This window comes from Lolium perenne, chromosome 2 (genome assembly GCF_019359855.2).
Source record: "Lolium perenne isolate Kyuss_39 chromosome 2, Kyuss_2.0, whole genome shotgun sequence".
Taxonomy (NCBI): Eukaryota; Viridiplantae; Streptophyta; class Magnoliopsida; order Poales; family Poaceae; genus Lolium; species Lolium perenne.
This window is the reverse complement of record NC_067245.2, coordinates 115,221,627-115,238,051: the sequence shown is the minus strand read 5'-3', so window position 1 is coordinate 115,238,051 and position 16,425 is coordinate 115,221,627. Positions and strand designations below refer to the sequence as shown.

Below are 16,425 nucleotides of genomic sequence, written 5' to 3'. Positions count from 1 at the left end.
CGAAAATACTACGATACACCCCCTATACTTGTGGGTCATCAATGCCATATCCTGCTAATAGTGGCAATAGTTATTATGGTAGATCTGGAATGCCTAGTGAGGAAAACATTTTATAAGTTGAAAAGGCCACTAAGAACTTTATGAAAATGCAATATGAGCAGAACAAAGTGTTCACTAAAACCATGGAAGAACAATCTGCTATTTTGAAAATATTTGGCATCAACTTGAGAATTTAAATAGGGAAATTTCTAGTTTGTAAGTCAGAATTTCAAATGCTGAAACTTGTATTTCATCCTTGTTTGAAGCAAAAACTTCTTTGATTAATAAAATGGCTGCTAGGCCTATAACTTTGGATGAAAATTCCTTTGCTACTGCAAATTCCATTCAAGTTAGAATTGATGACAATGTTAGGATGTTGGCGGAATTGCATGCTAGGTGGGAAAGAAAAGATGAAATTTCTAGAAATAATAATTTGACTAAAATTTGTACCATTACCACCACTAGTAATACTGAAGTATCAAATGCTACCAAACCTTCTACTGTTAATGGTAAAATAATTGGTGTAGAAAAAGTCCCAGTCCTTCTACAAAATTGCCTAGAGCCACTGAAATTTTTTCTGATAAGAGTGCTGAAATTTTTCGGAGTATGGGAGACAATAGTCCTTTAACCTTTGATAATAATGACTTTAATTTTGATGATTGCAATATCTCTTAAGTAATTAAGTTCTTACAAAAGCTTTCTAGAAGTCCTAATGCTAGTGCTATAAATATGGCTTTTACAAAACATATTACAAATGCTCTCATGCAAATTCGAGAAGAGAAATTAAAACATGAAGCTTATATTCCTAGAAAGTTAGAAGATGGTTGGGAGCCCATCATTAAGATGAAAGTAGATGACTTTTATTGGAATGCTTTATGTGATCTTGGTGCAAACATTTCTGTTATGCCTACAAAAATCTATGATATGCTCGATTTGCCACCGTTGGAACCGTGTTATTTGGATGTTCATCTTGCTGATGTTGCTAAGAAGAAACCTTTGGGGAGAGTTAATAATGTTCTTATTATGGTTAATAATAACTTTGTCCCTATTGATTTTGTTGTTTTGGATACTGAATGCAATGCTTCTTGTCCAATTATTTTGGGAAGTCCGTTTCTTAGAACTGTTGGTGCGGCTATTGATATGAGAGATGGGATTATTAAATATCAATTCCCACTCAAGAAATGTATGGAACACTTCCCTAAAAAAAGAAAGAAGTCACCTTTTGATTCTATTGCTAGGACAAGTTATGATGTTGATGCTGCTTCACTTAATAATACTTGATGTTAGCTCTTTTTCTACGCCTAACTGAAAGGCGTTAAAGAAAAGCACTCTTGGGAGATAACCCATGTTTTATTTCTATAATTTTTCTTTTGTGAGTCTTGAAAGTTATTACCTCTGTAATAACCTCTCATTATCATTTTTTTTTCATTTTTGTGCCAAGAATAGCCTCTAATAAGAAGAAATTAAGATTTGGGAAAGTTGCTGTCTTGAAACAGATTCTGTGTTGTCACCAAAAAAATTCGTATTTCCAGCCAGGATGTAATTTTGAGCTGCCAATTTTTAGCATATGCCCCAGGTTATTATCTAACTTTCGTTAGTTGAAAGATTTTTGAAAAAATCGATCTTTACCTGCTGTTCTGTTTTGACAGATTTCTAGCACTATTTGCATTTGCCTCTTTATCTCTTTCTTTTTGAGTTCTTTTGAGGAAAGAACTTTTTGAAGAGGTTGCTACAGTAGCTAATGTTTAAATGGATGTTTGATATATGTTAGAACTGAACTGAAGTGGATTTGTTATGTTGATTGCACTATTGATACTAATAAGAATTGTGTGAAGTTTTGTATGAAGGAAGTTTTCAAGTGTAGGGAGAGAAGAATGATGTAATGAGATGAAGTATGGACAAAAGCTCAAGTTTGGGGATGCCCATGTCACCCCTAGAAATATCGAAGAGGTACAAGCGTCAAAGCTTGGGGATGCCCAAGGCATCCCCTCTTCATCAACAAAGCATCAGGTCATCTTTCTAGACGCTATATTTTTATTGCTTCATACGATATCTGTTGTTTTTAGAGCGTCTTTATTTTTATTTTTGTTTTGTTTTCTGTACCATATGGTTGGATTCCAGCATATTTGTTTTGGAGAATGACACACTCCATTTTAATTGCATGAAACACTCTAGTTTTCGCTCTTATTGTTCTGCGAGCGTTCTAGTTTGCTAGTACTGCATTTAGCTCTTGTTCTTCCACTCGTATTTTGTTCAGAGCTTTTTATTTTTCTTTATTTAGGTATGATTAGCACTCTGGTCTTTATTGATTATTATCTATGAGAGTTGTTTCAAATAAGTTGATTGGTGTTGGAGACGAGTAAAATATTTTATGCTTATAGTGATGCAAAAGGAAGCTTGTCTAGACTGTGGTATAGGCTTTGGCATGTCATGTTGGATGCTATTTATATCATATGCTTATTATTTATTGTTGCAGCATGACTTGTCTCAAATAGCTGAGAGTGCATAATGTGCCATTGAAAGAATCATGTTTTGTTTCCATCATACAAAGCATAATATTGTGGTATTCCCATTTGATGCTTTATTGGGTTGACTTGGAACATGTTTACATCATGTTATGACTACAAACTAGTCAACTAAAGACTCTATGATCATTTATTTTTTGACTTGTAATATCACTTTATGCTTTGATTAATAATGTATTGTCGCTATGCATGATTATGGCCATTATTGCTCTCTTAGTTGGTCGCTCCCAGTCTTTTGCTAGCCTTCGCCTGTACTGAGTATGAGCTCCACTCGTGCATCCAACCACCAAAAACCAAAGTTGCCAATTGTGTCCATCATACATACCTATATGCGGTATTTTACTGCCACTCCAAAGTGAATTGACATGCATACCTTTCAAAATATATTTTCAACACTCCTATTGCATTCAAAATAAAAAAAAAAGCTCTAGCACATGACTAATCTAGCTTCCCTATGCCTTTCTGTTACTTTTATGTTGATTCGTCATCTTCTTGCTTTATGCACCAATTAAGAGAGCATAATTGTCATTCTTAGTATAATGTGCATTGTCCCATAATTTATTATTAATTGATTCATGATTATGATATTGCTTGTTTTTAAATTACTTGTATCTAGTCACCCTTTGAACTTTGAAGGTATCCTGACATTTATGTTTTGCTACTTCATAAAGGACAAGTTGAGTACCACTTTGATATGTTTTCTCTATGCTAAAAAACAAACAGTTGCTTTCAGTGCACAATTATTCATGATCTTTTGTTTGAGTTACTTCTCATTTGGAACATAGTTGCTAAGTTCTATTGTTAGAATTATATCTATCATGTATATGTTTAGAGTACTTTGATCCCAGCTCACAATGCTTTTACAATAACATGATCAAGATTGTATTGGCTGCATGTCACCTCAAAATATATCTTGTTATCACTTACCTACTCGAGGACGAGCAGGAGTTAAGCTTGAGGATGTTGATACGTTGCAAACGTATCTATAATTTTTGATGCTCCATGCTTTCTTAACAACAATTCCTATATGTTTTGTTTACACTTTGTTGCACTTTTATACATTTTCCGGAACTAACCTAATGACAAGATGCCACAGTGCCAGTTCCCTGTTTTCTGCTGTTTTGTATTTCAGAAAAGTTATACAGGAAATATTCTCGGAATTGGATGAAACAAAAGCCAAAGTTATTATTTTACCGTAACGAAGACGGAGTCCAGAGGAGAGACTAAGAGTTTCCACAGGGCAGCCACACCAGGCCTTGGTGCGGCCCAGCCCTGGCCGCGCCATGGGGTGGTGTGGGCCCCCACGCGTCCACCGACCTCGCCTTTCCGCCTATTCATTCACGATCTAGGGAAAAATCTAAATACCCGAGCCTCCATCCATGAAACGTTCCGTCGCGGCCGCCATCACCGACCGTAGCTCGGGAGGGTTCTGAAGCTCTTCCCGGCACCCTGCCGGAGAGGGAGATCATCACCAGAGGCCTCTACATCTCTATGCCCGCCTCTGAAGTGATGCGTGAGTAGTTCATCCCTGGACTACGGGTCCATAGCAGTAGCTAGATGGTCGTCTTCTCCAATTTGTGTATCATGTTTAGATCTTGTGAGCTGCCTATCATGATCATGATCATCTTTATGTAATGCTACATGTTGTGTTTGCTGGGATCTAAATATTGAATACTATGTTGAGATCGATTATATACTTGACATATGTTATTCATGATCTTGCATGGTCTCCGTTGCTAATAGATGCTTTGGCCAAGTAAATGCTTGTAACTCCATGAGGGAGTATTTATGCTCGATAGTGGGTTCATGCCTCTAGTAATCTGGAAGAGTGACAATAACTTCTAAGATTGTAGATGTGCTAATGCTACTAGGGAGACAACAACAATGCTTTATCTAAGGATAATTCTATTGTTTACTTTACACACATTGCTTAATGCGATAATCTGTTGCTTGCAACTTAATACTGGAAGGGGTTCGGATGATAACCTGAAGGTGGATTATTAGTCATAGATGCAGTTGGATTACGGTCTATGTATTATGTTGTAATGCCCGAATAAATCTCATAGTAATCATCTTGTCACGTATGGTCTTTATTCTGTCAATGCCCAGCTATAATTTGTTCACCAAGAATGTTATTAATCTTTATGGAGAGACACCTCTAGTGAACTGTGGACCCCGGTCCTTTCTTTTACACTGATAAAATCATCCTGTTTTGTTTACTTACTGCAAGCACTGTTCTCTTTAATTCCACTACAAACAAACATCTCTTTCCACACTATACATTTAATCATTTGTGTTCAGCAAAACCGGTGAGATTGACAACCTCACTGTAAGTTGGGGCAAAGTAGTTTGGTTGTGTTGTGTCCAGGTTCCATGTTGTTGCTAACGCCGGTAGTGCGCCCTGCCACAGGTCAGATAACAACACTTTCAGAAGTCACGAATTTCTCCTACTGGTCGATCAAACCTTGGTTTCTTACTGAGGGAAAACTTGCTACTGGGCTCATCATACCTTCCTCTTGGGGTTCCCTAACAGTCTGCAATCTACACTCATCAACCGGCCCAGTGGTGGCGCCGCCTTCGGGCGGCGTTCTCCCTCCTTGGAGGTGTGGCTGAGGTCCCTTGTTTACACCCTGACATACCTCTCGGGCGAAAGCCCAAAATCCTGTGGATTGGGTGACGTCCACATGTCGCACGTTATGTCCTCATTGGACGTGTCGCCTGGGGAGTGTGGTGCTCGGTGAGAAGAGTTAAAGGCGGGAGCTTTGGCCTGTGCAGTTGCCTCCGGTGGCTTTCCTGCATCTCTAAGGATTTCCAATGGCGGCAGTGGTTTGGCCGATGTGGTGTGTTCTCTTGCTCCGGTGGTCGTGGTTTGGGGTTGTCCCGGGGCTCGAGTCCAACATCTCTGCAGCTCTCGGGTGATCTGATCTCATGTCCGATGGTTTGACACCTTCGAGCCAAGGCGAGAGGGTAGGGGGCCTCTTCGGCGTGGGAAGTCCAGGGTGTCTTCCTCGAGCACTGTCGCGATTCTGCTCCATGGCAGTGCCTCGTCGTGCCTTCTTTGCTTGTTGTCTTGGTGCTAGAGTGATGGTAGTCTTCACCTTGCAAGTTCCTTTGGTGCTTGCCTGTAGTGTTTATTTGTAAGCTGTTCAGGCTCCCTTGTATCGTTCGGTCGTTCTGGTGTGTGGTGTTGTATTGCAGGTGGGTGGCCTTGTGTAATCCCTGGCCGGTTGATGGCTTCGTTAATTCAAAGCCGGGCTCCTCTTGAGCCTACTGTTCAAAAAATAGTAATGGCATATCTAGGTGCATTGGCTCTGGTATTTTCTGGGATCACTGACCTGCTACCCTCAAGGCGGTGGCAGTTAAGAGAGGCTTTGGCTCTTGCTGAAGATTTGGCCTTGAATCAGATGTTGGTCGCCTCGGATTGCAAGCCTATCATCCCAGATGTCAAAGATGGATCGATGGGCAAGTATGGTTCAATCATTATTGAGACTAGCAATGATCGGCACGGCGGCACGCCGTGCCAGTATGGTGGCTGACTGGAGAATTAGGTGAAATAGCATGGATACACTATTTAGACTTGTAAGGGATATCTCAAAAGAAGTGAAGCTAAACCGTCATAATACCTAAGTACAATGCCAATGAAAAAATCAAACAAACTTGATAAATGACAACAATACATTCGCATACATAGCTGATGGCATCTTACATACGTATAGAAGAAGAGCCGGTGGCAAGATGTTCATGAAGAACAGCTCACAAATTGGCAATTAAAGCAATAGTCACTTAATGATAGGATTATCTCATCCGTAGCACATGAAAATACGTTGTACCGAAGCTATAAGATAAAATAGTTACTGAATTACGAAATGTTAAAAGAATATCTCTATAGGAGAGCTTTTGCGCAAAGAACAAAATCATGTTTGAAACAGAAAGCAAAAATATAGCAGAAGAATGGTATTTTATAAATATATAATAATCTCATGCAGTCGGTCGCAGCTAATCAATTTCTAAAGAAGAGCACATTTCCGGAACAAAAGGATACATAAACAGGTAGGTTAAATCTTCAGAAAAAGAAGTAGAATGCAGAATGCATTCTATTAAAATAGAACAAAACCACCCAGGAAAAACCAGAGACATTTGCACCACGTTTGCCCCATGTAATCTACAGGGAAAACATACCAGCCGTACAATTAAAATGGAAACAACTGTTTACTTGTACCTAGCAATATGTTGGTATCATAATGCATATCACGTTGCGCCTTTAGACCTAAAATTTATTGAGATGTCATATTATTGTTGAACATCCCACTCAGAATAGTATGAAGGTAAGAGGACCTACTGGGTCTAGTCAAATGGCAAATGTATAATTTATTTATCTATTTGCAAAATTCACCTTTATACTTAGCTTGATAGCTTGATTGGAACCAAGAACACATTTCTTACCTTCTGTAATAACTTAGTAACTTTAACAGAAAGTACATGCTTTTGTTGGATTTCTGCACTATACTATTTCATCTAGAAGGACTAAGACTTTAAATATGAGAAAATGAAGTGGCAGCATGATATCTACAAGAGCTTCATTCATGTCCACCTGAAATTGAACTGTGGCAACAGGACTGTGCAGTGTCACAGGTTGCACTTATATTTCTGCACAATTAACCCACGAAGTGGAATAAAAGGTAACCCCTATGAAAAGAACAACAACGAAAACCTGTTGTCTAGAACAGGACAGGTGGATCTCTCAATTGGCATACAATAGACGTGTTCAGTGTTTTTTTTTCACTAAATTCTTGGTGGTCTCTCAAGCTCCAAACTATTGAATTATTACGCCTGCAAAAAGTAAAATGCAAATGGTGTAAAATAATCTGCTAGTGAGGAAAATTCCATAAGAAAATATGCAAGTGGACATATGCTAGGTTTTGAATGTGATCGAGAACATGAGCCAACCACACGTAAACAGATACTGGCCAGACTTGATAGTTAACGGTGACCATGTAATTAAGTTACAATTTTTTATCCACCCAAAGATAAACTATCCAACACGTCCACTTGCTCTAGAAAGACGTACATGTGAAGCACATCTGCACTATTATAAGTGGTGCTTTTATCTGGATATTCAAATCAGAGGTAGTTTTTTGGTTATTAATTTAACCAGCTACTAATGTTTCAATTACCAGCTACAAACAATGAAAGCATATATATCATTCCTCCTTATACGTGTTCTCTAGAACACGTACACGAAGGATGAATAACCAATAGTATAATCATCACCCCTCTTAAATATATATTCTATTGTACAAATTTGCAAAGACTTATAGCCCCCTAGCCAGTCAGTTTGGGATCATCTCCTATTTTTTATCAATAATTCCAGCAGTTGTTTGCCTTTTTGTGGTACTGATAGTGCAAGAGACACACTGCAAGGCTAGTCCTTTTTTAATTGTACACTTTATTACACAGTAAAGCATGCAACTAAAACACTAATTCACAAAGTAACAGTTATGTTCCTTGCTAGCAGGAGTAGAAACCAATTATATTTCAAAATTCAGAAAATGTGCAACATGTATGAATTTCAAACAGGCTAGTTCCTTTTTCGATTTGTGTTTTCCATGATAAATATGATCTATATTTGCAGCCAGATGCCACATGTTTGTCACAGATGTCAAAACAAAAACATGCATACATGCTTTGTTAGCCTAATACAACTTATTTACTTATCTTTCTATTCTTAATAGGTGATCCCATTTCTCTTTACATGCAGCCTATCCACCTCATCAATCAACCTTGAGCAATCCTAGCGCGCCACATCATGTCCACATCAGCATAATTGCCACATCAGCCCCATAAAAAATTGCAGATCACATTACGTTCAATGCACCCCCTTCCGTTCAGCTTCCCACCAAGAAAGTCCTCTTCCATCCATCTTTGATTGCATCTAATTACCGACATTCATTTCCTTTGAACTAACCCCTATTTGTCTTGCCGGAACATTAGTTTTCCAATCCATTCGGCTGCCTATAACCGTATAACGTGTACTAAAGCAGCCTACCTGCATTAAAGCCTGTTCGGGACTGTTCAATCTATCCCAATAAAATCCCAAGTTATGTTCATCTTCCTTGCAATTTATTTGCCAACACTGTCTCTTGATCTTCCTCTCCTCCATGATGTGCACTAAGAAATAAATGCGCAAAGCATCCAAATAGCCGGACAAGGGTATCCAAGCAGACTTGTGCCTTTTAAATAGTTCCTCCAGTGCAGGACGGTTCATCCCATCTCCTTCACCTTCATTGAGCGCCTTGCCTGGCTTCTTCGTTGATCATGGAGGAGCATGATCGTAGCACCGAGAAGGCGAGAGGGTGGAGCAACCCAGCGGCCATGTGGAGCCAGCTGGAGGAGGCGAGGTTCTGGACAACAATTTGCAACTACCCGATCTACTCCTGTCCCAGTTTCAAGCCATGATTCTTCTAGGTTGGAGTAATTTCTTTCCTCAACATCCTTACAGGTACTTTCGGCGCCATGGTACTTCCAAGCTAATTTTTCTACTTTGACATGATTTACTGGTACCCGCAAAGGTACTGGACGACAACATTTGTTGGAGGGTGCAAGCACGATGTCTGATGAAATGCATGAGGGAACAACAGAACAAACAATAGTGCTGATGGTGAGTAAGAGTCTAATGTTTGTCAAAACTGATTAGGTTTTCTTCATTCATGTTGCATATAGATTGGAATGGAGATGCATGGTTGACAAGAAACCGTTGTAGGGAATTCACGACTACATATCCTGGAATTTTGGTAAGGTATTTACCTTCCGAACTCAATCTATTTGATCTATTTATTTTGACCCAGGTTGTTCGACTTTGTTAGCACTAATTGAGAGTTCAGCCTTGATACCTTGACAATTCCAGGCTCAAAAAGGAAAAATCAACAAGACGCTATCTTCTTCGGCAAGTGTGAAACATGATTCTCTGTACATAATTCTTTACCGTGCTTATTGTAGTAGACATGGAATGCCTTATTTTCACTGACTGCCTGGCATTTTGAGAATGTAATAAGATGTTAACCAAGTTTCCACCCATTACGTTCAATCATGTATCTTATTATTTGTTTCACATCATTGGACTTCAACGACTATTACAAATGGTTTCACTTTCATCGTCTATCTGGGGAACCAAAACCGAAGTTTAGTTATGCATGTATATTAATATTTATTGATTTAGGTAAAACACCTTTTCTTTTAAAGTATGATTATGCACTACGGTGTTTATTGATTTTATCTACTTAGGTGCCTTTGGTCTATTGCAGCTCTCTTTCTTCCCAAGATGCACAATGTCAACAAAATATAAAGATAAATTGTTCAGTTGTTCAAATTTCACTTGGCGAGATTAAATATGAATTGCTTATTTAGCCCAACATCTGTGAACTGTTATATTCTTATGCCTTTTTTAAACATAAAAAATATATATACCTTTTGATTTTAGGCCACATGAAACACAAGATTTCAAAATAATAGTTTGGCGAAAGTTTATTCATATAATCACATTGGTAAATAGTGCCCACTTTCTCCCAATGTGTACAACAAGAGAACCAACATAGCCAGCAGCTTCGACTTATGCATATGCACTATTTATTTTCTATAGTATACATCGGAATTGCACTTTCTAAATGAAACCATGCATAGTTATTGATAATTCTTTTGATTCATTTGCTAATGTTTGTACGAGTGTAGGTTATAGAGTATGATAAAAAAAAAACATCATTTCCCGCTGCAAAGCGCGAGGAATCATCTAGTTGTTCTTATAATTTCAGCACACGAAAAACCTGAAGCCATTTGTAGTGCTGATAAAAGGAGACCCCAAGCATGCCATCCAGTTGATAAAGTGAGTACCTGTGAGCGGAGCTGCGAGGAACAATGAGAAAAAGAAAGGAGCAGGACACAGTGAAGTCCAGAATTCCCAACAGCCATAAGATTATACGTACCAGAGGAGAAAACCTAGCACGAAGAACCAAAGAATAAAGAAATTAAAACATCGGCAAGGGAGCCTCTAAAGTCTATAATTATTTTGTTAGTTTGGGATGACAACCAGACCAGCAAAACATTTTTCAGATAGACACAAGGTAGACACCCTCTCAAATAAAGCCTCCTAAATTATTCCTTCGAATGTTGTTATAAAACTTTCTTATAGAATAGGTAAACAGTGAAAACCCTGAACTTCCACTTACGTCATGCTGAACTGGTGGGGGGAAAGTTGCCTATTATGAGAAGACCTCATAAGTTGGGATAACTCTATGTTGTTCTCTGGTTGCCACTAACTGGTTGGAATTTCTTAAACCGTTTGCCACACTAACTGGCTGGAGATCATAAGTCCAAGGATTGTAGACTAAGAACTGACCAGAAAAAAGGTAGTGAGAACTTAGAAATTAGGAAAATCACCGAGGAGCTTTAGAAATGAAGAAATGACACATCACACAACAATAAGATTGGACAGAAAAAAAAAGGCAAGTGAAACAATATGGACATGGGTGTGAACCTTGTTCCAGAAATGCACAACGTTGGCAAGAGATGCATCTTCACAAGATACAGTACACCTTAACGTTCTCAACTTATAAGGCCAGTTAGTACGATAATATTAGGAATCGATGAATAAATATTATTTTTATTTGAGTCACGAAGCATAATTTTTACCCCAGAAATTACTTGCGGTTGTGAGAAAGAAGGTTGTCTACAGCCTGGAAAAAATCTTTTCAATCGATTAGAAACATTAGTGCTAGGAAAATTAAATAGGAACGAATAGAGTTAGAAACATTAGTGCCAGCGCATTAAATAGGAACACATAGATTAAATTTCATGTTAGGATCAGCCAGTACCAGCCGCACCTTATTTGTACCAAACCTTGTGAGAAATCAGCATTTTTTAACTTGTATGAAATAGCATAAGCAATCATTTTCTGAGTTGCAAATATAATTTAGAAAAATAACAAACATTAATTCCATAAAGAAGTCACATTATTTCCTTCCGTTGAGGATAGAATACATAAATTTTTTGAATAACGAATACTTTCTCCTGGATGCACCATTCCGAGTAAAAATAAAAGACATGACATTTTTGTTGCCAAGTATGACAATAATAAGCACCCTATGATTTCTGCAAAGCTTATTTTAATGGACGGGAAGCGAATTTTGAAGGAAATAGGGCAAGCACTCTATTGTTTCTCTATAAAGTAGACAATTGACAATAAGCAAATTTCTACAGATGGGGAGCACACTGAACACCACAAGCAGTTTATCGTGAGAAGCAAGGCATGAGATAACGTTGAACCTCTGTAGAACCTTACATTTTAGGAAAAGCTTATCTGAACATGGAAATAACTATATGCTACAAAATAGGCATGCATTGATCTTCAGCTATTTTGCCGAGCAAAACCAAACTTACTGAGATTGCGTTTCCTATTTCTAAAAATAATAATTAAGATGCTAACTCTGCTACTGCTTGATCAACAACAGTTGTGAGGATCATTCAAAAATACAATTCCACAAAATCTTGAAATAATTGCTGCGTTTAAATTCAAGAGCATCATCATAAGGGCTTGGGCGAAAAAAAAAGTTTAATGATTACAGATTAACTAACTTTGCTTCAGCTACCAATGTTTCCCATAATAGTATACACACTACAAACAATTGGAATTTGGTAGTCTAAGTACCTGAATGAAGTCGAAGTGCGAGGAAATCTTGAGCTGCATTGTAGTCTAGTCTAGGTACTCCCGTAGCAAGAAGCATGCTGCCTTGGCCTTGAGCAGTGCAGCCATGATGGGCGGCAACCGGCAAGTGCTTCCACACGGCTAGTCCCCCACCGTGCAATGTGGGGAACCAGTAATGGCTTGACCTGACTGAACTGAGAAAAGAGAAGAAAATATTTGAGAAATTATCTAATTGATGGAAGTAAAAAAGAACGGAGTGGAATGGTTCACCTGGAAGCCGGAGTTCCCGCGCCGGTGGTCTTCGGACTGCCTGCTATGCTCACGCCCCACATCCGCCCACATGAACTGGCGCGGCGGCACGCCGCGCCTACGGTGGCAATTCAAGGTGAAACTTTATCTATGTGATATCCTTATCCCAAACATACTGAACGAATGAGTAAAATTCATGTACTACGAAAAAACTTCCACAGGCTTTTGAATTTGTTACTAATATATATATTCCTAGTTGAGTACAGAGATGGTAAGATAAATCCACGTAGGGAACATTGGCTAGAGATACTAACACACATAGATTATTTTCATTACATAACCGATAGGATTGACGTTCCTAAGCAGTACCTGAACTGTATAGTTCAACTAATTAGCATGAATATAATTTTTTAGCATGCTAAGGCGGGTGGTCTCCATGTTCCCCTGTCATCAAACTATCAGTGGTTGGCACTGTTATATTCAGTGGCAGATGAATGATGGTGATGATTTCTTTGCTTCGCACGGGGAGGGCTAGAACTGGAGCAAGCTCTGTCCAAAGAAATTGAAAAAAGCTATAATGCCAACATCGGAAAGGTAATGTAAGTCTTCTGTCGTCGTTGTTTCATGTTCAGATGATCCGAAGCCGACCTTGTAGAGAATATTGTCCCACCGAAACTTTCTGGGTAGTGCTCGGTGTCAATCCCAACCAAGAAAGAACTGAACACCTCATCCAAAAAAATAAGAGGAAAGTTTAGTAGCTCTTGACAAAAAAAAGACGTGGAAGTTTAGCAATTGCAGTTCTATTTGATATTAAAGCAACAGCTGGGTGTGGGTAGTGATGCTTCTGACTGGATATCACATTGTATAGATGTATTGTTAGTGTGATAAATTTTTGGCTAGAAAAGAGTCCCTTCAATTAGGAAGACCTCCAGTCATTTGAACGGGATGCTAATATATTTACCATGTAGTGTCTTATCATACTATTAGCAATAGATAGATAGTGCCTTCTAAAATCTCCCCACTGATCATTTATGCAATTTCAGTATGAGCTAGGCAATAGATAGTGCCTTCTAAAATCTATTCACTGAACATTACGCATATCCTCATGCGAAAACCGATAAAATAGTTTTACAGCAGTAGATACGCTGCACAAAATCAAGTGAGACTAATGTTGAAAAGAATCATATGTAGGCACCTACCAGGCAAATATAACTAACAGTAGCCTCCCAGACATTAATAAACTTGCTCAGAAGAGCCACACATATATGTACATCATCTTCTTTTTAGCATCAAGATGCATATCATGCAATTCAAGTATGGAAGACCTAAGGACACATGCTCTCAACAATGCACGTGCTCAAAGAGTCTCTGAACTGCTTGCAAATTACATGGAATAATTTTGGGGGTTTTCAGCTATGTATGCAAGCACAGTACAATTGGACAAAGGAGCAGAACCAAGGTACTCTGTAAGGAATAGGAATACTTCACATACTAATTAATTTGTTAATAAACTAATTGAGAATGGCCAGCAATTAAAGGATACCTAGAAAGAAAACTGAAGCAATGAGACATCTCTAGAATGGTCCAATGCATGTCCATGTTTTACCATGTAAGCATTTGCATTTGTTGCTGAAAGAACTAATTACTTGTAGATCAATGTCGGTACTGAAGCATATCGGTCTTCTATCCTGGATGCACCAGAGTCCACGAGTGTGAAGATGTCCTAGAATTAGACAGAAGTATGAGAATTTCTCTTAGGGTCTGAATCTAAAACATATAGAGAAGCATGAATTAGTGGTTCATCCACTACAGAAAAAAGTACAGCAACGAAGAGGTCATGTTTAATTTCATAAACAACTCCATGTTACTTAATCAAGGCAAGAAAAATCGTGAGGTGAAAACTGCTAGCGTGCAAAGAACATACAGTGAGCTCGTTGAGTTTGAAGAGAGTGCGCTTGATTCTATTTGCCACAACTCTCATTGAGCATGAAAACTCTCCACTGCTCGAAGAGGAACCGGCTCCCTGACGTCGATTGGATCAGCAACAGCGGCATGAAGCTAAGCAAGGATCAACTATGATCAATCAATGGTTCGACGGGGAAGTAGAAAGGGAGGTATCTGTCCAACCAAAAAGTTGTTTGCCCTGCTAGGATGGTTCAGCGAAAATAAGGTAGTGAGAATGAGAAAAATGGGATAGATTCATCATAATATGGCCCAATTAAGGAGCAAATACTTCTAGGAAAATAAAAAATATAGTTTCGTACTAAGCTAATGAAATATGGCTAGGGAAACTGGAAACACGAAACTGCTTAGTAAACTTGTTAATTCTTCATCTGAATACCAAGTGTTTACTTATTTTGGTTCTGTAGGTAAGCACCGGTCAAACAATATGACATGTCACCTATAACTATGTAGTTGCTAAACCAGCAACTCAAGTAGCAGTCCTGCAATTTCTGTAACTGTAAGTGTCAAGCAGCTAAGCCAACCAACTACAAACACTGCTAGGATTAATTATCCTAGTCAAAGTAAGTTGCAACAGACTATGAACTCAAAGTCTGAACATAAGAGGATGGGCATCGACCTCACCCTGCTACTGATGGACGAAACAAACAAAAATAAACTGAATCTTGATGAAGGGGCGCAAATCTTCATCTGAGAATTAAGAAACCAAACAAATGCCAAGTTCTCGATACTCGATGTAGGATGCCTGCCACAAACCACGACCTATTCCAGTCATGGCCTGAACGCAAAGAACATGGTTATCGAGCTCAGCATTGCCTGAAGGGATGACAAATTAAATCTTCATGAGGAGAGATGGTTCTTCACCTGGCAATTAAGGAAGCAAACAAAAACCGTATTCCGCAGTTGTCGTTGCTTTCCATAAGCTCGTCGGCCACGGCTGCAAAGCATGACCCAATCTTCCAAGACCTCATCAAGATTTAATTGTACCCGCATAGTCCCAGATTCAATTGTACACAGCAAGAAAAACTAAAATATTTTCATGGCAAGTAACATGAGGATAACATGCATTGCAGCCGAACCTGATTGAGAAGGAAGGTTTCCAATCTTGCCGTCAATAGGAGAACCGGCACCGTCGGGTCCTCCACTGGCTTCAGTGGCCGCTCGGGGCCAAGGCGTTGCTAGCACGGGGGCTTTCCGTCGCGTTGTGGCATGGCGAGTTGGTGACTGCTTGTCCAACCTCTTCCGCGCCCCGGCCCAAGACATCGCCGGCCACCGCAGCGCCAGCAATGAAGACGTCGGCGAGGGCTCCCGATGTTTCTCGCCTCCATTCAACCGCCGCATCAGGAGAGATCGTGGCGGGGAGGAGACGAAAAGAAATCCCGACATGGGGCACACGCCGAGGCGGTCGGGGTCCATCAGAGCTGCTTTTCACGGTGGAGTCATCTGTGGCCTTGTGTAGCCCTCTCCGCCTGTCACGCCTCCTCCTCGAGCTCATCGGCGGCGGTGTGGTGGAGTCGACAGTGTCCTGTCGGATTCATCCCCGCGACGCGCCCCCTCCTCACAGCTCATGCTTGTTGGCGGCGAGGTGGTAGATTCGACGGCGGTCTGGCGCTGCCTTCCCTGCGATGCGTCTCCCCGTACTCGTCGGAGGCCTCCTAGCGGAGCCTCCCGCGATGGGCCTCCACGCACGTCGACGGCGTCGTAGAGAAGCCCCTGCGATGCGACGGGCCTCCTCGTGCTCATTGGACGCGTCCTGGCGGAGCCTCCCGCGAGGCGCTCGTCGGCGGCGGCGGCCCTCCCGGGATGCGTCTCCTCCCCATTGCTCTCCTGTGTCCCGTGGTGATTTTTTTGAGCTAGTCCCGTGGTGATTTAGACAGAGAAGGGATAGGATCAGCCTAAGCGGTTGGAGAAATTGCTACACACACCCAGACCGAAAGGAGTGCCACCGCAATACAA

At 40.0% G+C, this 16,425-nt stretch overlaps 1 protein-coding gene across 28 annotated transcripts; it reads right to left on the bottom strand.

The window, feature by feature from the left end:
• Positions 1-7,103: 7,103 nt before the first annotated feature.
• On the bottom strand, positions 7,104-16,323 carry LOC127333594 (uncharacterized). 28 transcript variants are annotated; one of them, XR_011751836.1, is made up of 8 exons: positions 15,549-16,323; positions 15,334-15,406; positions 15,094-15,214; positions 14,432-14,650; positions 12,877-14,230; positions 12,262-12,625; positions 10,449-10,948; positions 7,104-7,394 (listed from the first exon to the last, which is right to left on the bottom strand). XR_011751836.1 is itself a non-coding variant. In XM_051359968.2 (4 exons), the coding sequence occupies exons 1-4, from the start codon at positions 15,883-15,885 to the stop codon at positions 7,378-7,380; spliced, it is 603 nt and encodes a 200-aa protein (XP_051215928.1). In that variant the 5' UTR covers positions 15,886-16,323; the 3' UTR covers positions 7,104-7,377. The 28 variants fall into 28 exon arrangements, 2 of the variants coding, with proteins under 2 accessions (XP_051215928.1, XP_051215930.1); XR_011751850.1 differs by lacking the exon at positions 15,549-16,323 and having other exon boundaries at positions 12,877-13,056; positions 13,156-13,224; positions 14,051-14,230; positions 14,432-15,247; positions 15,334-15,542; XR_011751854.1 differs by lacking the exon at positions 15,549-16,323 and having other exon boundaries at positions 12,877-13,056; positions 13,156-13,224; positions 14,154-14,230; positions 14,432-15,247; positions 15,334-15,542.
• Between the last annotated feature and the right edge of the window lie 102 nt (positions 16,324-16,425).